Genomic DNA, 27,876 nt, shown 5'->3' with positions numbered 1-27,876 from the left:
AGATCTACTGGAACCCTAGAAGATAGCACAGTAATTTTAAAAATTCTTCCGAACAGCTTTTAAACTTCATCACAGGCTATTTTTTTACATTCTTTTCAAGAGTACATTTAGAGAACAAAACTGCTTAAAAACAGCTAACAAATTTAACTGCTAGATTTACAACCCAGAGTCTCATCCAATTCCTGAAGAAAAAAGGGACAATTACTAATGCCAGAGGGGGCCAGATAATGATCTGATTGTAACACTGTGTCCATAACAAGGTTAAAGGATGAAAATTTTGAACTTATGACACAGATCACAAAGTGAATGATTTTTTTATGACTGAGATCTAAACCAAGAGCACAGAAGTTGGATGCTGTATGAGCTGACTTTTATAATATGGCATGAGAGATGACACTAGTTTCCTTGTGAGCTTTATTCAAATTCATTTCAACTTCTAGCACAGGACACCAGTCAGGGAAAACACTGTTGAAACAGGAAAATGAAATGAGGTGAAAATGCTCCTTAAGAAGAAACTGCTCAGCAAGAAGAAAATGCACTACGCACATTATGATATTCTAATTTTACATTCCTTGGTTCTTAGCACCTGTAATGTTTCTGTTGAATAAATACATCAAAAAGTAATTTTAAACTTACATGCCACCAAGGACTTGAACTGAAGCTATTTGAGGACTGTATCCCAGGAACTGGAGATTTAAGATTTCTGTACTGAATTCAATTTTCTTTCCTTGGAAACCCGTCTTTTCAAAAAGAGCTATGCAGGGTTCAGACAGCTCCTGCAAAGGGAAGATGAGCACTTTTTATAGGATGTTAGAACTCCAGATGGTGACTGTGAACGTCATTACTCCACACAGCCCTTTTATTTCAGAGGTTTCTTGATTGTTTAAGACCAAAGACAATGTTTTTGCTCTAAAACCAGTTATTTTAAAGAAATTTAAAAAGTCAAAAAAACCTGTTATTCAAAACACACAAGAGATCTTCTTGCATGGAACATAAAACTTCCTTATCTTAAGGCACACACAAACATCTCTGTGGTTGATTCTCGCGTAATATCTTTAAGTATGTTTTAAAATACATTTTAATCAATGCCAAATCCCTTTTCCATTGCGCCAAACCCCACTCATTGTAGGAATTTTCATCTTCAGACCCAAACACATGGTAAGATAATACTGATTTTCTACAGCTTCAAATGATGACAGCCCTGTCAGTACTGCTTATCACTTACTGCTTTCATTTTTAACTTTTACAGTAGGTTATGGCAACATCAATCTCTGACTAGACAAAAGCTGCAAAACTGATACTTCTTAGGTGAAATTCACGACAAGTGAAAACTGTAACATCTGAATCCTCCAAAGTGGGGAAATGACTTTTCTCCCCCTCTGTCAAAATGCTTCTGGTGTCAAAGGAATTCTGCCTACATGAAACTCCCTGCATCACTGAATCCAATTTAAATGTCTTCTGGATAACAAACCTCAGATTCTTTTCTGTGGGGAAATGTATCTGTAGTGGACTGGAAATAACCTCTCACAATTTAGGCCTTCCTGTGGAAGCTGGGAAGTAGGGTTTGAAATCCCCCAGGGTAAAGTCATTTAAGCCTGAGTGTCTCGGTGTTACAGAGTACACTCATAGACAGAAATGACACTGCCACTCCCTTTCTCACAAGTCTTCCAGCAACGACTGCATAAAAGCAATGCCTTAGCCAGAAGAGTTCCTTCCTTCTGGCATGTGTTCAGCATACTCAAACACATCAACTGGATCGGGAACGCCTGACATGACACAAAGTCTCGACAGACTCCCATCTGGCCTCAGGCATGGAAACAGGCCCTCCAAGGCAGACCTGGCTCCATACATGCGTGGCAGCTCATATATGCATGCTTCCATGTGACTTTGTTAAGCAAGACCTCACATCTACCAATTTCCAGACAGTGCTTAAATTCCTCTTTAGTTTTCCTCTAGATGTTTAAGGGCTCAGATGATGCATGAGCATCACCATTATCTGTGCAGCAGTCCAGGTTATCGCACAGCAGCTGAGCTCTGCTTTCTGATGGCACACATGCTGCTAGGCTGTGGAAAATGCCAGGAGAGGCCTTTTAGCTTACTCCAAAATTAGAGTATGCTCATCCCTACCACTGAGTGTGAAAGGCTAACACCAGTTAGACTGTCACACATCACCACAGGTAAAGAGCCTAACAGGAACAGTCACACCACATTGATGTCTCAGTACCTCTGACCACTCAGCCTTTTTACAGAACGGCAACTGTACTCTGAGACATGCAACTGCTCAGGCAGCAGCCCTTCAGCCACATACAGTGCTTTAGAAATAATCTACTTCCAAAGAAAACAAGAAACAGAAAAGGAAATCCTCCAATCTTCTGCCACACCTTACACTCTGGGCATTCTCTGGATTCAGCAGCAACACTGTTAGATAAAGAGTTCCCTGAAGAGAGAAGTGCAAGATCAGCTCATGAATTTTTCTTTCAGTACTTCCCATGTACTGCACTGTATGAAGTTGGTGTTCCTACATTTAGTTATTCCACAGAGTTGCTTGTTAAAAAGAGGTATTTTCAGCATGAATGTTCAAGCATAAACCACATTGACAGTTTTTTTTACAATACATTCAGGAAAAAGAACAAGTATCAAATTCAAGAAGGAAAAATGCTGTTTTCCATCTGCAGCACAACCATGTGGAGCATGCAAAGCAAGCACAACCAAGCAAAGATATAGTGGCATAAAAACCCCAAAAACCTCAAGCTTATAAACAAAAGCCCTTTTAACTTTCACTTACAAGTTTATCAAGTATCTCTTTAATTTCCTTTTTTTTTATGGTCCCCATAAATGGATCCCAGTAAAAGGGAGTTTAATTAGATAAGTACAGTAATGTGACATATTAAAACACTGAAGGTGCTTCCTGTATAGAAATGTCACAGAAAAATCATGAGGAAAGTTATAGGAAGGGCAGATGGTGGGCAGGAATTAAGATTGGCACTACCAAAAAAACAGTTCCAAAATTAGTCTGACAGGTAGAATAATAAGGTTCGAGCTTTTGGAAAATCATCAAAGATGAACAATATGATCATTTCTGTCTAACCGCTTAATTCTTTCTGTTTTGGTTTGCTAATAAACCACTGAGCAAAGCAAGCCATTTTCCTTTTCTCTGCAACTAGGAAGCCTCTGGAAAAGGAAGTAGCACATGATTTGAAGACAGATGCAGCTCTGTGCTACTGTCTGAAGTGTGATAAACTATAGGACTAGTACAAGTTTCACAAGTGAAAAGAACTTACAAGAAGCACAGAACTGGCATTTGGCTGTTTTAAGACAACAGTCTCTGTCACAAATAATAAATCTTTCCAAAGTAAGCATTTTGAACCCAAGAATTCCTGACATTTACAGAAGAGCCTATTTTAATTCATGGTGATCACCCACCAAGCTTGGCTAGAAACAATTCTATTGTTTTTAATAGGATCTGTCTACTAGACAGCCAAAGAGTTCAGAAGGCAGACATACTTGCTGCACATGTTTGTTTACAGGGTACATCAAAATGCTCAAGACATGAAAGAGGATGACACATTTTAGTTCTCTGTCAACTGCTATGCCACTGACAGGTTACAAAAATTACAGTGGAGTGCAATAAGGTTGCCAAATTCAAAGAAGAGAGTCAGTAGTGAACTCCTCCTTTTTACAAATGAGTACCACCTCCTCATATTGCTGTTAAGTTCCTGGAATCTTGACCACATTTTTCTAGTAATTACTTTGATCTTAAAAGATATTTCCAGATTCCGTAAGTGATCCATCATAATGATTGGTTATAGGTTTGAGCAATCGTGTTCCTCACCACTGGTGAGTTACAAAATATGTAAATGTAGTTTAATTTGTATCCACCACACATAACACTGCCTAATTTTGCCAAATGGCATTGGGTGTTGCTTTACTTCATCTGCAAGTGTGCATTATTTTGTGTTTATCTCAAATTGCATTTCCCTGATGATACCAACAGTGTTTTATAATTACATGTATTTCATGCAAAGTTGCTTAGTTATGTCTGCTTTTTTAATATGCATCAAAAACAAGGTCCACAGTACAGATATTTCTTCACACTGTTCTACCACTTTCTTAACCCACTCTAAGTGGTCTCTCCTACTGGGAAATAGTCTGACATATTCTTGACTCTTTACAAGTTCTTTTATAAGCTGTTATTAAGAACAGGGATCCATGGCAGCTGCTTCTGTGATGTCTTCCTTGCAAAAACTGCACAGAGGTCAAAAACAATGTGACTGACTGCAGCTAGGACATGTAACTGCTACTGCACAGAAGAAAAAAAAACAAAACAAAACCACAAAAAAAACCCCAAAAAAAACCCCAAAAAAACCCCAAACAAACCCCACCACCAAAAAACCCCTATCTCTACTCTGTGTACCCTAGAATTTTTACTGCTGCAAAAAAATACAGAGGTCAGAATCATCACTGTATTAACCTTTACTTTACAATATTTCTAATAGCTTTACTTACAATATTTATAATCCGTAAAGATTTCAGAATTGCTTGGGGTGAACAACCCATTGCTGTTAGGTCAGGATAGGTTCCTTCTTCTAACACATACTGGTTACCAGAGAATTCTTCCTGGTCATACACTATGCAGCTGCAGGAGGAAGGAGAAGAAATTGCCTCTTAAGACATCTGTGCAAGTAAAATGCAGAAACATTATTTACAATGTTTTGTCCTGAAAGACTGATGTGCAAACTGCAAAGTATTGTCCTCTGTACGTCCCTATATATGAAACCACTTCAAGTGTTAGAAAGCTGGTTGCTTTTGTAAAACTTATACTACCTTAGCAATTTTGTAGTATTCATTCAGTATAACTTACCTGCCATCTAAAATTTTTGAAGACTTCACAGCAAATGAATCAATACATCTCGTGTTTCGTTCAAATATTTGGCAGTTACCCTTGAATTCAGGCTCTGAAAATAACTGGACCTTTGAAAAGTTATAAACATATTTAAAAACAATTCATTCTTCTACTTTCAGTAACGTCTCTACCACTGCTTCTATAATTAGATTAAAACATACTTAAAACATACAGATTTCCTCAGTTACATATATTTTTTGTTACCTCTTCAGTCTTGCAATCCTTGTTCAAGAGAGCAAGGTAACAATTCTAAAAATTACTTCTGGCTGTAAATCACTCAGTAACAAACAAAATAATTAAAACAACACTAGTGAAAATAGCTCCTTGGTGTACCTGCTGGAAAAATTTTTCAATTCCCACAGAATGGCCAGGATTGGCATACATTTAGTAAATGGCCATAAAAAGTTTTCTATTATCAATCCACTTAATCTCCAAAACACATACTCTTTCCCAGTAAATGAAAACTCTCTGCCTCTCAGAACTTAAATGGTGCATAATCTTGGCAAAGTACTCAGCATGCCAACAGGCATGGTATATATTCGCAGGGTAGATGGGCTTCATGTGCCTGTTAACTGCTATAGATACAGTCATGTTGATTCTTCCTCTGCTCGGAGGATAAGAGAGGGTATGTCACCCAGAGTCTTTTGTCCTTGTTTAAAAAAAAAAAAAAATTCTAAGCAGCAAACTTGCTAATTTGGTTAGAGGATAATTAACCATGATCACCCAGAAGTCATTCACATTATCACATGCCTACCAGCTTTATTCACTCTTAACAGAGATACGAGTGTGGGCATGTACAGCGTTCTTCAAAGAACAACACACTGACGATGGATGCAAAATATTGACTGAAAGGCATTACTTCTTTGCTTCCTTAGGAAAAGGTCTTCCTTAGGATAGGGTCTTAACAGGCACTTAATACAGATATGCAAATCATTTTTCATGCACATAGCTGAGATTTTTATTCCCCATAGTTTATATATTATCCCTACGTGAGAGATTCCAGTGAGGCATGCTACTAATCAGGAGTGCAAAAGAAGTCAGCTAAGATATTTCTCCCTACTTTTTAGTTCTATGATACACTCACCATTTTGACTGAAATGAAAATAAAAAATAACTTTGTACAGGGAAAAACTTGAAAAGGTTCATAATTAAAAAAGGATGAAAAGAAGACACCCACCAGCCTCATGTAGTCAAAACTACATATTAGTACTTTCCCACAGGAGACATTCCAGTGTAGAAATATGTTAAGTGGTTGAAGAGACAAGTTTGCCTGCCATTTCCTTCTCTTAAGTTATTGGCAAAGATGACACTTTAAAGCACTACTCAGCAGTTGTCAGTGAACAAGACTCCCCTGAATTAGCAGAACTGTTAACTAAATAAGAGGTCCAAAAGTAATTAGGTCACAACTGTACCACAAAAAACAACATCTATCTTGTAGAACACTCGCCTTACTCAAGAGGTTTAGAAAGCAGCCTTCCTTCACCTGCAGTTCTCACTCTTTGTCTGACTAGTAGCTATCTATGCAAATACCGGGGTGTTACACTGGACAAAAAGCCATTTCTTTACCTACATGTCACTATACAGTATGTTTCATGCACTTAGACAAGCACCTTACCTTGACTTTGCGCCTTTCACTTCCAACAAAATCCTGCAAAAGTTTTGAGGGGAAAAAAAGGGAAAAACATTTTCAACAGTGATAAAATATCATACCAAAGTTTACTATCGACTATTGTTTAAAGAATGTAAATAAACTGAATTTGGTAGAAAAAGTATAGTTCCAAATACTTAAGAGAAACTTGCAAAAGAAGAATAAAATTAGGTCCTTACCATGACAATGGGTTGAACTGAAGATATTTTGGAATTCTTTCCCCCCCATGCCTCAATGCTGGGATATAGCCCTTTAGCCAGTATATACTGCTCCCCCGTAAACTCAGGATTCTCATAAGCCACCCATCTAAAAGAGAAAGAAGAGGAGGGTGATCAGTAGAAGTCACACTACATTTCCAAAACACAAATGTGTATATTCATTATTGTCTTAATGTAAGAACAAGTAAAAAATTTCTTAAGTGCCAAACTGATGCTATTAAAACCCTAAACAAACCAGTGCATCTAATACTGCACACTCCATGTAAATTTCACTTCCATTAGTGCTACTGTGTCAATACAAATCAAAGTGAATTAGCTAAAGCAGACCACAAGTTCAGACATCTGCTAGATATCCTAAAAGCTGTCTACAGTAAGAGTATTTTGAGATGTTTTACAATTCTATTATTTCACCTAGAACAAGTTCTTCTCTAAAACACAAAACTAGAAATAACAGAATACAGCTTTTTGGATAAAACTAACTTTCAGAGTCATCTGGGCAGTAAAGATGGGAATAGTGGCTTTTAATATTGCCTGTAGCAACAGTTCAGTTGTGTGTAAGCAGATACACACACCCAAATAGAAAGCTGAGCTGCAACAACAGGCATAAATACCAATGAGAGCAGGGCTGTTCCCTGCTAGGAATCAGAGACATCAGCAGAAAGAACACCCTTGAAAGTTAAGCATCAAAACCATCACAAATCTGACCAGATTTATGTATTTAAATTCAAAGCCATTATTATAAGTACTTAATCAGATGTCATGCCTGACAGAGGCCAGAAACTCAAGAGTTCTGCATCAAGCCCGTAACTTCTCAGTCAGAACATGCCTTTTTGAAAGACATTCAGCTTTTGAGATGACACACTTAAAAAGCAACCAAATTACTACATATCTCTCTCCAATGTTAAATTACCCCTGCAGTGCTTTAGGTCCAGTCTGAAGTATCTGCTATCAGTTACAGCCTTGCTATGCATAGTCTACTACATGCAATCATTCACTGAACCTTCTGCTATGGTGTTCTTCTAACCCTGGTTCCATACTGAAAGCCCAGAAAGAGCACTCCCTCAATTGGTACTACCTTTAATTTTGTGATAACCTGCATAACTTCTCTTACCTTTCACTGCTAGATTTTCCCTCTCCCATAATTACATTTACAGTCTTTTTTCTGACTGGTTGTTTTTTGTGCCCATATGAGAACAGGCCACAGTAGCAGCTGAATTTCATTAATTATATTTATGCAGGGATCAGGACCTCTTGCTGGTTCCTGGTTCTACAAGAAAATCTTCCACTAATAGTCAACCAACTTTCAATTTTAGCAAATGTGGTGCATAATGAGCATACACTAGGTTATGCCAAAACCCACTTTCAGTGGCTTCAGAAACTTACTGAGTTTCAACACAAACAAAAAATTTCATATCATAAAGCAGTAAAATGGTATGGAACTTATAATTTGCAGTGGAAGATAACTCTCACCACCTAAATTCACCATAAAATGATCTATGTGTGTCAAGCAATTGGATTCTACTAAACTGCAAGTTTATTCCAAGTACAAATGCCAGAGTATCTCCAGATATACGATGGGGGATAACCTCAAACTGAAATAAAGCTGCATCAACATGTATGTGCTGAAGAGTATGAACTTTGTATTACTTGTCCATGGCAAACGCTCAAATAATGATTCACATACATCACTATTCACATCTCTTGGTTTGCCTCAGATATAATCAATTATTCTAACTTGTTACGCACTAATTACTCACGGCAAATTTCAAGGCCCATTTCAAAATCACCTCAGAGTAATTCATCAAAGAGACATTGGTATGTACAATAAATTGAGCAGACAGTTCAAATGTCTCAGGTGTGTCTATACCTGTATACCACATATACCAAAAGCAGTTAAAAAAGGGTTACTTAAATAATTCCTTCAGCAGACATTCATTAGATTTTCCAATGTACAAATGTCAGGGTACAACTATGGTGCATGACAGTTTAACTTGATTGACATCTATGAAAGCAAGTGTTTCTGATACTAAGTGAATTATAAAACACATCAGACGCCTCCTAAAAATCTCTTGATAGCAGTTTAGTTTCCCCCATCTAAAAAGAAGCTTGAATGCAGAAGTAATCAACAAATCTGAGCTGCACATGTTTACTTTAAAATAAATGGAATTTAAATAAGTACTCTGCTTCCATGAAGTTACTTAGGGAGTTTCTAGGGTCAGGCCTTAATGGTGAAATACCTGAGCTTTTCCACTTCATTCAGAAGTCTGTACAAGCTGTTGAAGTTAGTAATAACAACATGAAGGACAGGCAGCTGAATTCAGTACCAGCCAAACCTGTCAGACTTCAAGACTAACCCTAGGATGGAGCACTGCTTTAATCCAACTTCTGACTTAACTGAAAGGCCTGGAGAGCAAGACACTGCCTCCATATATGAGCAGGAGAGCAACATTCCAGCTGCCAGGCACGACAAAAACTGAAGTACTGCTCTGCAGTGTGGCAACAACCACCCTGCCCCACAGAGAGCAGGTTCTCCTAACACAACAGATTTTGTAACCCCCAGCTGTACAAATTGCCTTGGCAAGGCTGAGCAACAGCTTCATCCCAGGTGGCTGGCAGGATGGTGCTGGAGACTCCTCTGCACCATCCATGCCCCTGAAACCAATTGTTAATACTATTACCCACAGAGAATCTTTCTCCAAATCCCTCTACATATGATGGCAAGGAAGTGCAGCTCCAAACAGGGTCAGGAAGAACAGCCAATAAAATAATCCAGACATAGGTAACTCACTAAAAATCAGCTTTGCCCATGGTTAGCCCAGTATTCACCTTCTCTAACTCTGGGAGGAAGTGGGGAGGGGGCACCAAAAAGTTAACTGGCACTTGCAGATTTGTAGCATGATTAACAGAGAGGATGAGGGAATAAAATTTTGTTTATAGGAAAGAGAGAAAACAGGTTCATCATACCCCTTTGTGACTGTGATTCCTAGTATCCAAGGGACCTGTGAACTTTCATTTTGTGACTCCTTTTAAGGTTTTTGCCAAACATCAGTCCAGAGATAGGGAGAAGTGGATGCTTTGTTTGAAGGGCTCTTGGCCTTTTCTACACCCAGTGGAGGTTTGTTCTTGTACCTTGTGTCTCTTTAGTTTCACTCATGTTACCTCCCTGACTGCATCTCAATTAAATTTACTACCTTCTGGTTTCTTCTGGTATATGAACTACTCAACACCTAATTATTTCCTTAATATCACTATCCATAGGTACACTAGAAGCAGCCAGATTTACGCTGTGGACTAATTACTCGGTAACTAGGGGAAAACCAGGCTGATTACACAACTACAGTAAACAAATGCCTACATTAAAAAAAAAAAAAAAAAATCCGGAGAAGATCTTCCAGCAAGTTCTAAGACAATTAACTAAAACACAGAGGCTTCTTCAGGAGTTCTGCCAAAAGTTTGCTGTGTTTACGGATAAAGAAAAGGCATATTGCAGGTGTACAATTCCTGTGATTTTGATCACTATTAAGTATAAGTTTGAAGAGCTTTTAAGCAGAGAGGAAATCAAAATTGTACAACAGTTGGTTTTAGCACTTGCTTGAACTTGTAAAGGGTGTTACCTGTTGCTAGTAAATACTTCCATTTTCCGCCACTTCACATTCTGCCAATTTAGAAGTAAAGATCAAACTCTACTTAAAAGAAGAAAAGCCTCTCCTATTTCCAGGCAGTTTGGATTACTTACTCTCACACTAATGCCAGAAAAATAATTTTTGGATTTTATGTTTGTCCAGTCTCTGAAGAATGCTCAAAAGCAAAACATTTTCATTTTTAAAGAAGTCAATACTTCAATACTTAGGATAAATTTTTCAGGCTGTCTTTACAATGGATTTAGCAAAGACATTAAAATATTGCTTAGAAACATAGTTTAGAAACAAAATAGCTGAAAATTTTAATACAGCTAGTGCTCAATTACGCCAAAACAGAATATTCACTCCCCAGATGCAGAGCTGGGCTGTCTTCAGCATACTGTTTAGAGCTGCAGTTGAGCTCCGAACTTGTTCAGCAGTATCTGTGCACTGCAGTGTCAGGCTTTCTTTTCTTTGATATACCCTTTAAATTACAGAGCAATCATTTGATTAATTTTAATTATGTGGGAAATACAGATCATCTGTTACATCTGTTACTGCTCTAACTGCTTACCCCAGACACCTGTAGTTAAAAAACTGCAATGAAAGGCTCAGGGCTTCTTATATTTTTGACTTTTTATTTTAACGAAGTACTTTCAGTACGATACCAGGAAGGTTATTTGAAATATTATGACAAGCTTTTACTGAATCTGTCACAATTCACTATGTCATCGTCTGCATTACAGTCTAAACAGCTCAGTAAATTGCTCAATGGATTATTTACTGCTCTATGACAGATTTCTTGGAAAGAAGGATATAAAAAAAATCTTCTACCTGAACAGATGGTTAACATTTAAAATAAAGCACTGTATTACCAAACATGACTTAACACGAATCATTCAAGCTTTCTGACACATTAACATTTAGTAAGAACACCACCACAAAACCCCCAAATACTCATAACCTCTCTGGAAAGAAAGAAAAGGTTCATAACCACCTGTTATGAACAATGCATCTAAATTTTTAAAAAGCTTATTGCTACAAATTACATCTTTCAGAGACTACAAGGTGAAGATTACAGGAGCAGTGGCAGAGTCTGTGGGACAAGTTTTGTTCATAATGACTTCTATCCACCTTTGCCATCAGAGTAGTAGAGTCACTCTTAATTACTACAATACTCAAACTCAAGTACGATTTCTACCTCAGCAGCAACAGACACATTTACTAGAACAACTACACAAAGGGCATGATAGGTAACCCACAATTTGTTTCCCAACCTTCTGAGGTGACTCTTTCCCATTAATCTCCCTTGCATATTACAGAAGACAAAAGACCACAGCGGCTTCAAAGGTCACCAGGCAGAAAAAAACCTGCTGTTGCACCATATTCATATACAAATTAAAAGCATTCCTCCGGAATGCACTGAGCTTGATTCTGCAACCTTTATCCAGACAAAACTTGCAGAGATATTGCACAGATAACACACAGAAAGATTTAGGGAGCGGCTCGGTAAGCAGAACTTTCAGCAAGTCACCTGCATGCACACTAGGCAGGGAGACAGACTACACATCTCACACTCTTTTGGTTCTACTACTTTGCTTAATTTTGTGTATTTGCAGCCATGATTGCTAATACTTGTCTGTATTTCTGAAATAATTTGATACAGTCTGCAAGGCTGTGCAACTCAATTTGCAACTGATGTACTAGACAAATCAAACAACAAAGTCTATCAGCTTATCAATGGCATGTGATAGCGCTCATGGCACAAAGAGTTGAAGAGCTGGATTTGTTAATGGCCATGGCCAATGCAACATTTTGGGAACAACTGTGTTAAAAAAAACCCAAACAAACAACAAAAAACACCACGGCACTAAACCACCCCTAATCTAGAGCATTCAATTCAAAAGCAACGTTAATTTTCAGAGCAGTTACTCTCCTTAATATCAGAATGTATAAGTGAGCATGGTAAGAGTTATCTCCATTTTACACACAAGTGAGAGAAAGAGCAAGGAATCTGCCTGTAGTTAAATGCAAGAAGCCTGGAAATTAGTTCCAAAACTAGCAAATATTTTCATAGCAATTTTGCTGTTGAAATGCTTAAAATGAAATACAGCCACAAGAACAAGCTATTTCTCCCTCTCTGATGAAATGTCATCTCATACTTTCATACTTTGGGTATTGATAAGTCAGCGTTTCCTGGGATCATCTTATCATGAGAAGAAAGATGATTTAATGTACACAGTCACAAAAACTTTACTTTTCATATTCTGCAGTCAAGGGCAGAAAATTTTACCTGGAGACACAGACATTAGAAGTCAGAGTGTTGAAAAATATCTGCAAATACTATCAAATTCTAAAAAGAATAGCACATGCAAAATTAAACAGTGATTAAAAATATCACTTACATGCCACTTAACACATTTATAGACTGTGTCCTCAGCCCATATCCAGTGTCTTTCAAATTGGAAATAATTCCTAACACATTAATATTGGAACCCTTTGATCCAAAGTCTTTTTCACTGTACATTATCATATGGGAGCTTGTGAAGTCCTGTTAAAACAAAGAGAAGCACCATAAGGAAAATGCCACGACATCTCAGAGCACTCAGGAGATGCCTACAACATGTTCTTGGAACTTACGCCAACAATTGGTCGCAGTGACTGCACCTCCTCATCATAGCCACCCCAATCTGTCCAATCCCGATACGCTCCTTCTTCCAGCAAGTACTGATGGCCTTCAAACCCAGGCTTCTCATAAGCGACCCAACTAAACAACAACAGAGTCCGCATGTGAAAATGGACAAGAGCCACTCCGTGTTTTTATGAAGCAGATACAGATGTGTGATATTTGTTCTTTCACTGTATTTTCAAATTTAACCCAGGAATATACCTCAACCCAAAAACTAGGAAAACAGATAAAATAAACAAGTACTGAATTTATCCATGGTAATTTCCAGCCTACGGAGTTACTATTTCAGCTGAAGGGGAAATACCATTTTTCCAGACTTACACTCCTCCCAGTACTTTCATGGATCCCACTGATGTAAGTGGAAGTCTCGTCTTTTCTTCTGATTCCTTGTCATCAAGCATAAAGATCTCTGATTCTATTTGCACATGTCTCCCTTCAAAGAAAGGTTTCTCATAAACAATTATCTGTAGTGGAAATAAAGTAAAAGAAAAGTTGCAGAGAGCACGATAAATTCTGACAACAAACAGGTTTTTTTGCATGGGCACATAGGTAGAAAGCAAGATGATGAAACCAACTAGTGGGATCTCTCTATTCTCCATAAGAGGTCTTTCCTTTAGAGATGCAACTTGGGGGCTTGAATATTCATTACCAATCTGCATTATCCAGACTGCTGTTAATACTGTCACATATGTATGCGATGGATGCTTAAACCTGACAGAAATTGCAATTTCATGGTGTGGTCCCACACAAAAGGACTAGCCACTAAGCCACCGGTAGCTGGTACACAATCAAGACATACTTATCTACCCATACATAGTTTTTGCAGTTCCTGTGTTGTAAAATAGCTTTGGACACTCAAACACTGACTTTTACCTTTGGCTCTCCACTGAATTCAACTTTGCGACCACCCTGCAAAAGAAAAAAAGAAAAAAAGAAGAAAAAAAAATAAGCTGTCTATACTTAGACAATTTATAGGCATCTCTAAGAGTCGTTGATTCTTTACAAAAAGGTAGGATTAAGATAAATCTTCCTTGAAGAGCAGAAGCAAAAATAAGAAGTAGATTAATGGCAGAAATGGATGCAATCAAATGTTGAACGTTCAAGAATTTTATAGACTAAAAATTTTGGGGTTTTTAAAGTTACATTTATGTAAATCTTGAAAAATCTAGCCACATTAATACATTATTTCCAAGACATAAACACAGGTCATTTAACTTGCAAGTAAGAACAGTATTTTACCATTTTCAAGGGCCTCATTGACCTAATGTAGGCTTCCTTCTTCTCCCAGAATGCTAAATTAGGATATTCACCAGGCTCCAACATTAGAGGGACTCCCTGGAAACCAGGTTCTTCATAAATTAGCCATCTAAAGTAGAGGGCGTAGAGGGGAAAAAAGCAAAAGATAAAAACCCCAAAGCATTTCTGAACAGTAAAGAACAAAACAATATGCTTACTTCAGGAAAGACATCACTGTATCTGTAACAAAACTTTGTTTCTTTACCATCAAAATTGCCAATTACAAGCTGGCATACTGACAAACTTCTGTGCCTGTGCAGGAACCACCAATAACACGTTTTGTTTGAACAGGCAAAAAACCTCAAAACAAACCATCACAATGAACAGTTAAAAATTTGACTCTGTTTTATCTGAAGGCAACCCATGTTTTAGGCTGAAATATCAAGATTTAGGGTTATTCTACTATTTTTTAGAGCACTTTTAAAATGCAGAAGCAATTTGCAAGAACTTAAAGAACTTTACTAACCTAGACTTTGGATTTGATAACAAACCTATTCAGGAAAAAATTCTAAACTTATGTTATTTACTAATACACAGGAAAACCTGACAACTCCTTAGAAATCTACTTCCTTACAGTTTGTATCTGCTAACAAATCTTCTTTGAATGACATAACTTCCAGAATTCTTGATAGGGATAGCAAGAGTAGTGTTTCAAAGCTTTTTCAAGAAAATCTTAGCCAGTAATCACTTGCTGGAAACAAAGAATCATAGTGCTGATCTCTGCATAAGGATGTCAAAGTATTTCTTCCATTTAAATTTACTGATCCCTGAGAAGTACAGCATGGAACAGTGTAAAACACACATAAACAGGAACACTTTATGCAGCCAACCCTTTAATTCATGTAAGGATTATAATGTATAAATCTGGTGATACCAAAAAGATATTAAAATAACCCATCACTTTATCATGCTTAAAAGACAAATTCCAACCTGATGTAAACTTGCACAGGTTGGTATAGTTTCATTGCAGGTACACAGCTCCAAGAAACAAACAAGGTGCTTCAGTTTTACTACTGTCTGTAGCTGAACATTTGGTATATTGTGTGCCCTGTATTCACACTGCTCAGCGAGCCCTCAACTTGTGGCTGGTCACAAGTCTTATGAGGAGTGGCTGAGGGAACTGGGGTTGTCTAGTGTGGAGAAAAGGAGACTCCAGGGAGACCTCATCTCTCTCTACAACTACCTGAAAGGAGATTGTAACCAGGTGGGGGTTGGCCTCTTCTCACAAGTAACAAGGGATTGGACAAGAGGAAATGACCACAAGTTGCACCAGGGGAGGTTTAGACTGGATATTAGGAAAAACTTATTCACTGAAAGGGTTGTCAAGCATTGGAACGGGCTGCCCAGGGGAGTGGTGGAATCAACATCCCTGGAGATATTTAAAAGATGTGTAGATATGGCCTTTAGGGACATGGTTTAATGCTGGACTTGGCAATGGTGGGTTAATAGTTGGACTGGATCATCTTGAAAGGTCTTTTCCAGCCTAAATGATTCTATGATTCTAACTTCACTCCAAGAACTGAAACACATGAAAGACCAAGGAAGAGTACAGTCAGAAGATAAAGGTGCATTGACTCATTTTTGTTGGCAGCTTTTAACAAACAGCAATTAAGCATGAACACTGGGAAACTTTAAGAAGATACAACCACACCCACATGGTAAGGTGATTCAGAATCAGAGCCTCCCTCACGGCCAATACAGTGAACTTGCCATGCCTATAAACTAAAGGCAAAAAAACCCCAAAACAAAACCCTGCAACATGCAAAAAAGCAGCAGCAATTTACAGACTTTCTCATGCAAGTGACTTCTTTCTAAACTGGACTAATGAACAGACATCTGAGAAATATAGTTGAAAAATAATCTACTTTGCTTTCTGGTGCTTTCCCTCAAGGGATCCAAATGCAACAGAGAGAGATTAGGACTACGAAGGTTTACACTGATTTAGTACAAAAAATGCTGTCACACTGATGCAAAAGACAGACAAGTCAGAGATGTGCGTAGGCTTTGCCTCCTTTCAAATTTTTTTTTAATTTTACCACTCACAGATAGCTTTTAAATGAGAGACAGGAACAAAGTTGAGAGGTTGACGAAGTGAATTAATAATCAACCTCCAAATAACACATCTGATTTCATTATTCTTGGGAGACACGTAATTTGGATTAAGCTTGCAGTTCATCAGAAATAACTTCCTGTCAGAGAACCAACTACTTGGACATCTTAAAATTTGCCTATATACCAAAATGCTTCATTTTTTTTCCAGAAATCAAGGTGTAACTATTTAATTAAATAAAATACCCTTTGTTAACAACTAAAATGTCCTATATATCATGTGGCATATTTGAATACATCTTTGCAATGGTATGTAACACCTGTCTTTAGCTGGGCACTTTTTGATAGTTAGACCATCTGCAGCAAGTGCTGTCAGTGCCCAAACAGAACACGGCTATCAGGTAACAACCAAGGTCTATAGACCCTGTTCAGCAGGACCCAACATCATGGAAAGTGGTTCCAGTCTCACTTATTCTGAAAACAGTCTCCCTCTTCTGCGTACCACCAGTACCACTTTGAGGCATATCTTCCATAATGTTTTACAAAGTTTGTTTATTAAGTCATCACAACTAACATTAGTATAGCACCTGCATTGCTCCTTAGAGGTCTCCTTTATCGTAAAAGCTTTCTTCGTTCATGACATTACCCTCCTAAATCAAATGGCGAGATATTTTCAGGTGACATAATACATGTCCTAAACATCACCATAAAAACCCAGATGAAAATGCCCTGTGAAATACAGGAATGTCATATGTCAACTCTGTAAAGCATTAAGCCTTATTTTTTAACAGAAGGACTTTAATTTTTTTCTTCTTTTAGTATGACAATTTCAAGTTCAGAAGAAAGAAAGTAGGAAATGTGATCTTATCATAACAGTTATGGTAAGTGTGCCTGAATGAAAAAGAGCAAGAGAGGCAAACTTATTCCTTTGCTGCAAATATACAGGGGTTATTTGGTATTTACTACATGCAAACAGAATAAAAACTTGGCTCTAACAAAACATTCTAAGAGGCCAGCCTCTCCAAGAGTGAAGCATTACACTGATGCACTAATGCTACTGTCAACAAAATACTACTGAAATATAGGACTAGAATAAATATAGCCTGCTTGTATGTCTGACAGGTGTAACCAATGGTTTAAAACAAATTCCTTTCATAGCATTACACATTCACAGAGAACTACGTACTTACATGCCCCAATGTACTTTAATAGAACAAGTCTTCTGAGTGGTGCCAAACACCCCTGTTTCTTCAGTGTCATCAAAAAAGGAAGTCACGATTCCTAACCCTTCAGGCTCTGTATACAAATCAATTCGGCAAACCCTGTAATCCTGAAAAATGAAGATTGCCATAATCACTTAATCTGTGCTATGAGTTCTGTAATTATTGTGGATAACTTAATCAGTTTTGAAACACCTGCTTATTTTAAATTGTTTTCCCCCTCGTCAATTACTACTGCTATTAGATGCCTATAATAAAAGTATAGCTAAGCCAGTTTGCCTGTCTCTGTTTGGACCAAGACAGTCAGTCAATCTCTAAACAGCATTTACATTGTTTACTTTCTGCCATCTAGGCAGGAATGCATCTTCTTTCATCAGTTAAGATCTCCTCCAGCAAATTAAATCCTAAGATAACACTAAGCAAGCCATCCTTGAAGAGAACTTCAATTTAAACAAGAATTGTAGTTACAAGCAATATATAGTCCTCCTTTTTCCTTTCCTAGTCAAATAACTTTATAGCTCATGCTTGTTTTGACAACCTGCATAAGTAACTGCTTAATGGTAGCTTAAAAGTGCATGCAGAAAGGTGTTCCACCACGTGTGAAACTCACTTGTAAGTCTGCACATACAGGGCCATTTCTTGAATATCAAGCAAGGTTTGGAGTTTGACCCTGAAGTTTGTACTGAGTATAAACTTGGTTTATATTGGAGGGGGAAGCAACATACAGGTACAGAATAACTGATGGTTTTCTGTGATGCTTTTCTTGTGCCTGATCAGGGTACAAAGCATATGCTGTATGTAGCTATTCCAATAAAATACACTTTCCTGCCCTATCTTTCCAGTGGATGTTACCATAATTCCCATTGTGCAAAAGCCCCCACATGCATTTTGTGATTAAACAAGAAATTCAACACAGAAAATTGTTTCATGCATTTGTAACTCACATTACACTTGTGACCTAAGACACCAATCACACTTTGTATCAGTATAAGACATCACTTAAGATCCATACAAAATTTTCTTTACCTATATTACTTGCCTTAACAACATGTCTTATTGAACCAATCACTGCAGGCTTTACAGATTTGCAGCCATTTTGCTCTTCAGAAGTACCTGCACCCCAAATATCAGGGAGTTCCAGCTCTCCTTCTTCCAATGGAATAGATGGGCCTTCAAAATTTGGTTTCTCGTAGAGTATCCAGCTTAAAATAAAAAATTCTGATTTTTAATGGTGCTTTATCAAGTGTGATTTGCAAAAATCATACTCCTATTTAACAAATCCTTTAATAACAAGTACTATTTCCAGTCCCTTACCATTTCCCCAATACAGCTTATTTGCCCAACACTGCTGATGCAAGTCATTCCCAGTCTCTGATACTTTTAAAAGCAATGATAAAAACAAAGATGTCTACTGTTGAATTGTAACTTCATCAAAAACTCCTCCACCTTTTTAAACTGGTGATTTTGGGCACCAAAGACCACTGTCTATGAATACCAGACTTCTGTATGAGATACTAATCAGTACCAATTTGTAGGTCAGAAAACACTGACACTGCAAGATGCTGCATCATGTATAAACAGACAAGCTACTTGGATCCTGTGAACAACAGCCTGGAGTTCCACAGTGGCTGGTGTAAATGTGCCAAAGACTGCTCAAGTACAGTTTCAAGTACACAAGTGCACAAAAGTAAAAACTTCATTTTTTACACCAGGTTGGAAGATATAACTAGACAAAAACTTTATCCATCTGCAAATACAAATCCCTCCCTTATGTTCTCAACTGAAGGGGTGGGGGGAAACAAGCCCAGTCCCTCTAGTCCACACTGGAAAATACAACCTGGTCTACACAGATCAAAAGGCTTTCACTCCAGTTTTCTGAAGTTAAACAGCAATCAGTATGCTTCCCAGTACCTCCTACTGCAGCATTTGTTTTTGCAGCTTACTATCAGATCATTACTTTTGAGAACCTGCTATTTGACTGCATTATAGCCTAGCCACAACATAACTTGCCATGCTAGCCACACTACTAAAGACCATTCTGCTGATGCTATGAAAAAAGTCAAAGATGAACTTGTTTTGAATTACTCTTAGGCAATGTAACTTTTAGAGCAAAATCCCTCTGGATTTCTCAGAAAAACGGTCAGTTATCTCTACAGCACCATCTTATTCCTTTGGACATGAAATTAATCATGTTAGACCTGGCTTTAAGCTTATCTGCTAGCCTTTTAGCCCAATCCAAATACTATGCAAGAACCCCTAATGGGCAGAGGAGTCAAAGACCAGCATAGCTGGACAGAAGCTGTTATTTCATCCCACACCTATGCCTGGTGAAATCTTGCACCCCTCCAGATGGTAACACTCATTCAATAAGTCAGCAAAATAGGTTTCCCAGCCCAGAACTTCCTCTTGCAGAGGTAAAATGCCATATTTCTTGCTCACAGGTGTTGATGTTACATTGCCATTTACAAGGCAGACTTAATGTGAATTACATGCCACCTCTGTATCAAAACCTTTTTAGATAGACCAATGATAAAGAGCAAAAATTCATCTCTTACCATCCTCTGATGACTTTAATAAAAATTGTTGGTGACAGAACCCAAGAACTGCAATCCAGAACATCATGGAAAACTTCAATGCTATTTTTTTGACAGTCTGAGTCACAGTATATCACCAGCTGTGTTTAAAAAAACCAAACAAACAGAAAAACACACACCAGCAACATATAGTTTTATCTTCCTATGCTTTAAGTATAGAAAGGAACAGTATAAATATTAAAATTGATCTTACCTTGCCAGGTCTGGGATTGATTTTACTTTGTCCATTTCTTGAAAGTGTCTAATAGGCAGTGGGGAGAGAAAAATCACCAAAAAACCAAACAAAACCAGAAAGATATTCAATAAAGATGCTCAGCTATAAAAAAATAAGGCTAGTAGACCAAAAGAAAAACTAGTCTGAATAGTAAAAAGCTACTAACATTTCAACTATACCTACTTATTGCCTCCATCTCTTTTTCCTCTTGAAGAGCAGTATCTCTGCTATATAAATACATAAACTTACACACTTTTCTTTTTTAACTTTGAATTATCATCTCACTGAAGTTAACTAACCTCAAACACTAAAATCCTTCTGGATCAGCTTCCTATATATTCCAGAACTTTCATACCATGAGACTACTTTAAAAACTGGCATTGATAAAAGTACATGTTCTACAATGATAAAGATATAAATGAAATCTTAAATGTTTAAATATTTCAAGCCATAAAGCATGAAACAATTTTGAAGGAAAAGACTGAGGGGGCACGATGGTATATATATGTATGAGCTAACTAGCATAATCAGTTTTGTGACTAACAGCTTGTACCAAGGTAAGTTCCCTCAAAAAGCACGAGGCTGTACAACAAGTGATAAACTAAAAAATATTCAGAACAAATAAAACACATTGAGTTATACAAAATTTAAAATAATGCTGAAGTCAGCAGTAAGTTATATGATATAGAATATATGGGAAAGCTGCGGTTGCATCACATCATCTTAAAACAAATAAAGCAAGCACTGCAATGACGCATTTGGCTTCCTAGCAAGGACAGGAGTGCTCTTTCCAGGACAGAGTCTCACTCTTCTAGGAGCTATTCATACAAACAAAAGGACAGAAACAGATTGTGCCCCTAAATCAGTGGCAGCCTAAGATAACCAGCAACACATGCAAGGAATTAATGAGATCACATTAGTTAACACACAGAGCAGGCAGTGGTCTCAGGACAGAGTTCTTAACCACCATCAGATTTCTGTAGACATCATCAAGACACATTGAAGCATGACTGGTTTTTTAGCCCGTGCTTCATTTCCAGTTAAAACTTGCCCTGTGTTTTAAGGAACACCAAAGCCATTGTTTTGGGCTGCCCTTACTCTTTCCCTCACATTACCCACTAGCCACTGCATCATCATTTTCTTAGTCAGTGGAAGATGCACAGTAGGTACACATCATATAAACATTTTTGGTTCCTGTATAACTTGACGAAGACAATTCAGAGTCAGCAACAGTGCCACAGAACTCCAGAAACCCTTCGGAGCCTAAAGGGATTCTCCCAAGTGCAGTCTTAGGTGTATACACACACTCCATTGCCATATCAGGCCTCCACACTCCACTGCAAAATTGAAACTCACCCAAGAACAAATTTAAGCAGCAAAAAACCAAACCAAAACTAGTCATTTTAGCTTTAAATTCAAGTTTTTAAATCCAAGCAGGAGCAGAGTAAGAAAGCTTGTTTAACTGCCAGCATAAATCTACACCACTGCAATTTTCACCCCCTAATTTTCATCCCCGCACTAATTAAAAAACTTCCCATGACAGAAAAATCTACATTCTCAAAACTGCAAGGTACCATGATTTCCTCCTGCAAAGCGAAGAAGAAGAGAGGAGCTACTTCTACTACCTCACTCCTTTTAGTAGAACCATTACAGCACATAACCATTAGCTTTGCAAAGTATCTCTCGAACTTTTACACACTGCTTCTATTCCACAGGTCACATTCATGTGGCTATTAAACTTCAGAGAACATATTTCTTCCCACAGTTCTTAGATCTGATTATAGTTTTCCTCTTCGGTGACAATAACGGCTCAAGTTAATAGGAACAGAAGATACTACAGGACATTAGTTCATAATTTTTAAAACAGAAAATACAAAGATATTCTACATTAAAGTTGCTTCCAAGGGAAAATGTAGGTCTGTCTTCACTCATGAGGATCAGATGCTTGTAATGAAACCAAGGGACAGCCCTCCACCATAGCAGCACTTTCAATAATCACTACTATCCAGTTCTTAAAGTATATATATGCTTCTATCAAATGCATGAGAATATTGGGAAAAACAGAGAGCAAAAATAAAAAACTATGCTCTGTTGCTTATTTAACAGTTCAATGGCTCAATGTCTTGCTGGAAGAGGAGAGAGATTACTGTCAACAGACATTTCCTGAAGTTCACAGAAAGTATTCTACTAACTTACAATAAAAAATAAAGCTAGCACGAGATTTGTTTCACTGTAATACAAAATCAAGGATGAAGACATATTCAGACATACGCTTTCAATTCATTTTTCAAAGTCTCAAATAAGGGCACCATGAAGAACCTTAATCATGTTAACAGATGCCATCTCACTTTCATGCTTAGCCCATCAGATGAAACTGGTACCACACGTAAGTGCACCTCTATGTATTTGTAATCTATGTATATCCCTAAGAGGTGAAACAAAACAATGTATGCATACTGACTACAGAAAATACAAAAGCTGGATAACTTTGCAGGCAGATTTTAAACAGCACAATACTTACATCCACATCTAATAAACCAGGGGGGACATTTGATTCATATCTGCTTGTCCCTAGCCAGCTGGAAAAACTTTTCTCAGGGTTGCCATAGCTGGGCATTTGTAAACTTAGTTCTTTTTTTGCACTATCTGCTTGCATGTATTTCTCCACAAAATTTGGAAACTTCATATCTGAAAGAGACTGAATTGCAAAATCAAAATTAACAGTCATTCAGCAGGTAGACAAACATTGTTTCATTTCTGGAATGTTCTTTATTACCTCAGATATTTGAGCCATGCCAAATGGCCCGGAAGCATCCACTTGTAAAGGAGGCATCCCTGATGAGTCAGTTGCAAAAGCTGTTGTAGTGTTATTTACTGAGGTGACAGAGGGATTAAAAAACTTGTCTTTAGGTGTAGAAGACAGTAAGCTTGAGAAGAGGGAGCTTTTTTCAAGCCGTGATCTCTTAATTTCACCATCTGTGCCATCAATGTTCTCTTTTCCATTTATTTCATGAGTTAAGACAGGTTCCTCTCTACACGACTGCAGAGCTTTGAATATGATACTTTGCTCTGTTGATGCACGCTTGGGCCTGACTCTGGCTATTGTTTCCAGGCTTTGCATTTTAATTTGCTGGGCCGGTAACAGATCCTGTTGTTTTTCCCTTCTCAATCCCAAACCAAAAGTAAATACACTAGGATCAAATACTTTCTCTAAGTTGTCTTCATGAATGGGAGGCATTGCAAAGTGGGGTGCTGGGGACTTTGGAAGCTTTGACCTCTTCTTTTTCTGGGGTAAACAAACTGAGCTTTCCAAGTTTTTTATTGTTTCAGCAAACTTCTTCATGTCAGATGGAGAATCAAAAATGCTATCGTCTTCAGCAGATCCATTACAGGCTTTGTCTGGGCTCTTTTCTGTATTGACATTGTGCTCTGATACCAATATACTTTCTTGATTGCTGTCATCATACCGCAGTGCTGCAAAGTTCAAATCTCCTGGTTTTGCCTTTTTATCTCCATTTTCCATCTTCTTAAATTCTGATCTAGAAACCTGATGAGATGCTAGAGGATATTTATCATTATTGCAAGGTGATAAAACCTCTGTGTTTGGTAGTATCTTTTCTTCATTTCTGTGGAATTCTGAGCTTGTGTAATTTCTTTGGTAGAAAGTATCTTGAGCATTTTCACTTTTAATGGGTGAGTGCAAGGACAGTTTAAAAGGTGAACTTTCTTTTTTCCCTGTGGTTAATTCTGATTCTGTTTGCTTCAGAGAGACACTACTAGCATCACTTTTGCTGCCTTGGTTAAAAAGGGATATTGCAGCTTTTACTTTAAGTTCTGCTGGCTTCCCAATATCCTCACAAGAGGCCAAGCCTTCTTCGGTTTTGCCTTTTAACTCTGCAGTGCTCTCTTTCTCTAGTGTGCCATTCTCAAAAAACTTTTGGCGACTGCTTTGCTTATTTAACATTTTATCAGGTTGTTCATTTTCTTTAGGTTGTTTTCCAAATTTCAGCTTTGCTCTGCCAACGAATGTGCTTGGTACAGTACTATTTTTGGAAGCAGGGATGTCAGTAGGCCTCTGGCTCTGGTTAGCACATTTATTTTCAAATAAGGAAATTTTGTTGGCAATGTTGCTGTTAGTTTTATTAACTGGTTTTTCAAGAGTATCCTGCTCATTTTCTAAACTGTCTTGATTTGTAGATGTTTTAAAATTCAGTTCTATATTCTTCGGTTTGGCTGGACTACAGGAAGAAAAGTGATACAGAGTGACATGTTTAGTTAATCTTGAACAGACTTGTACCATTTTTCAGAACAATAAAATGTAGCATTACAATACAATTATAGTTTAAATTTTGGTATCTCAAAAAGAATCAACTAAAAAAGGAGTAACTATACAAATGAAAACAAATAGACACTAAATAGGGAGAAAACATTTCATACACATGCTTAGTTCTTTAATGTTCAGTAAAACAGAAAATACAGCAGCCTACAGCATCTGCAATTGAGGCAGAGAACTTAACTATTTATGACTGACAGACATTAAAATTTAATAGTGAATAGGCAGAATAAATTATATGCATGCAATTCCCTACAGAGTTTAGAAAACAAATCCCAATTCATTAAGGTGATAATGAGTTGGTTAACATTTGCATATACCTCTCCAATGAATTTTGAAGACATCTGCCTAGATTCTTTGCAGCCTTTACACTTACATTGCAACCTTAAATTGAGTGAAAGAAATCTTCTGGCCTCATTAGTGCTGTGGAAAAAGGTTAACTGTCCCCAGTCACTGCATCACATGTAGTGTGGCTAAGGAAACACCACATGTGAGGAACTCTTTCACTTTCTTCAGGTAAAGTTAGCTAACAGTTTAAACTTTAATTTTACAAGAACTGAATTCTGAAACCCTTAGAAAACTTCTCCATCAGAGTGCTAAAGAAGCATGTACAAGTACTCAGCACACAGTATGGCAGAAGGCTGATGATACACAGCTGAGGGTTTCAAGCCTCCTTCTTCTGAATATCTACAACCAGGAAAAATCGTTTGTTCGTATCGTTTCCTACTGCAGAAACAGTATGAATAGCTGTGAAGATGCAGGGTAGATGTCTTCAAAATTTATCAGTCAGATATAAGGAGTATCAAGGACCCCTCATCACCTCAAAAGGAGACCTGTTCTCCATAAAGGAATCTGGGGACACAGTGGTGGGAGAACCGGCAGAATCTGCCCTACATGAAAACTGACAAAGGTAGGAGATAAAAGAAACTAGCTTGCAGCAATGATCTCTAGGACCTCAAATGGTCTACCAATCAATGGATGATTCTGGTATTGAAGTGCTTTCTTCTTTTTTTTTTTTACCTACACAAACTCTGTTCACTGAGCTCTCCGGCAGTTTTTTAGCCCAAGAAAGAAAAATGAGATTCAAGTGAGTTAACAGGAACAACCCAAAAACTGAGATCACTCCTTTCTCTTCCTCAAGCGATCCATCCCTCCTCTGTCCTCTTCTTCTACCTGGATTTTTAAGAGGAATCACTAACAGCCTAATTACCTTAATAAACTCATTCCCATACCACCCTTTTGTCAGCCTGTCACTTGCACTACTACATGTGTTTATTTCAACTTAACAACACATATCTTCCCCATAAAATCTGTGTCTCCCTGTATGCCCTGACACAAGCAAGTTTAATGGTTAACAGTGATACTTATCAGCCACACCTAAAACCTATTTTAAATGAACAGCTAACCCCTCAAAGGTATAGTTTCAAGCTTTGCAAATGTATGCAGAAACAACCACTTCAACACTTTGATATTCTGCAGTATTTTTGCACAGCAGCAGCCAAACTAGTACAACCAAAAAGGAACAGAAAGCTCAGCCCTGGAGCTCCATCCAGTACAACTGACTTCCTCTTAATAATCTTTTCAACCTTTTTCCACACTAAGAAATACTGATTTTAAGTATAGTCAAAAGATGCATCTTGTTGCAAGAACTGAGTTTCTAATCTTGTTTAAAAGGAGATGATGTTTGAGTATCCTTTAAGCCTCCCATCTAGTATGGGGAAAAAGCACTGAAAGATGGAAGATGGATTCACTTAACATTGCAAAACTTTCTTAGAAACAGGCCAGTGTGGCTGATTCCTACTCCCCATTCCTGATCTGCAATGCCAGGAACAAGCAGGCACAAGAGAAATACCAATGTCCTTCTCTTTGGCTAGACCTTGCAGCTAAACTGTAGAAGCAAGCAGTTAGACCTCTCCCAATACAGTCATAAATGGAAGGTGAGTCACACGTCAAGCATGTAACTGGTGCCAAAAAACACCGAAGCCAAAACATCAGACTGAAGTGAGCAAAGAAAAATGGCATGTTAAAAGAGCAGAATAATTCAACAAGTGGGCATGAAGGTAAAGGCAACTGCAAAACCACATCTGAACATAAAATACGACAAATGAAACCAAGTTTTCCACTAAGCATATCAAAGTAACTACTGCCTGAGGTTTTATTTGCTGATTAAGATGTACCATCAACCTCAGTTTAGTTTCAAATCTGATTTAACCTTTGAAAATGGACAAGTTATCCGTTCTCTCATTCAAAGCAATAACTAGAGAATAAAACCACACCTTCTTCTAGTAATGGCACCATCTTTTCCTTTCCCATTTTACAGCATCTTAATCCACATCCAGGTTTATAGTTCACATGTTCTGATGAATGACTACGAATTATACCAGGTAATCTGAGCACATAATTCTGTTTGGCTGAAGAAATGGTGTGGTACCACACAGTGACGGCCATGAGACGCATCAGGAACCTTACAGGCAACACAGCAGTCCCACCCAGGGCTAAAGTTCCTATAGCTGCAGATAAGGCCAAGACACAGTGTCACACACACATTGTCATCACTAATGACAATGACACAAAGAGAACAACATGAAAGCTACCTTTCCTCTGAAGCTGTGGAGGTACAACTTCAGAGTTTAAGATTTGTTACCTATGTTGCCAGAGAGCAAAGCATCACCATGTACAAAAATGGCACAGTTCAACTTTCAGTACAGGGAGTTTTACATTTAGTTACAAATTATCAAGTCAGATACAAAGTATTACAAACTGTGAAAAGGAAATTGCTCCTAATGCTTCTCAGATGTGGGAAGCATAATTGGAAACAGATGTGTGTCCTTAACCATCATGTTGAACCTTCACATCCCTTTGACAGTTACGAACACTCAAGGTGCCTCTGGTGGGCCTACAGGATTCAATGTACTCTGACACCTATAAATTAATGTACCAGAATGAGGAGTGCAACCACACACAGTATACAGTCATGACAACCAAACAATGGAAACGAATAATGTAATAAAATCAATCCCTATGGATGAGAATGTAACAGAATCCAGAAAATCAGTCACTGGGTTTATTCTAGTGATTATAGTGAAATTTAT

General features: G+C 37.8%; 1 protein-coding gene across 1 annotated transcript in view; it reads right to left on the bottom strand.

Moving 5' to 3' along the window:
- Positions 1-27,876, bottom strand: part of CRYBG1 (crystallin beta-gamma domain containing 1) — a 45,006-nt gene that overhangs the window by 11,330 nt on the left and 5,800 nt on the right. Inside the window, 16 exon segments of the mRNA XM_027632187.1 lie at positions 637-776; positions 4,507-4,636; positions 4,862-4,971; positions 6,519-6,551; positions 6,731-6,857; positions 12,795-12,940; positions 13,030-13,156; positions 13,400-13,542; positions 13,952-13,987; positions 14,318-14,444; positions 17,614-17,753; positions 18,683-18,845; positions 20,199-20,317; positions 20,431-20,478; positions 22,973-23,149; positions 23,228-24,689. Coding sequence (XP_027487988.1) covers positions 637-776; positions 4,507-4,636; positions 4,862-4,971; positions 6,519-6,551; positions 6,731-6,857; positions 12,795-12,940; positions 13,030-13,156; positions 13,400-13,542; positions 13,952-13,987; positions 14,318-14,444; positions 17,614-17,753; positions 18,683-18,845; positions 20,199-20,317; positions 20,431-20,478; positions 22,973-23,149; positions 23,228-24,689 — 3,228 coding nt within the window.

This window comes from Corapipo altera, unplaced genomic scaffold (assembly GCF_003945725.1).
Source record: "Corapipo altera isolate COAL_440 unplaced genomic scaffold, ASM394572v1 2b, whole genome shotgun sequence".
NCBI classification, from domain to species: Eukaryota; Metazoa; Chordata; class Aves; order Passeriformes; family Pipridae; genus Corapipo; species Corapipo altera.
The sequence above is the reverse complement of the archived record's forward strand: the minus strand, read 5'-3'. Positions and strand labels throughout refer to the sequence as shown.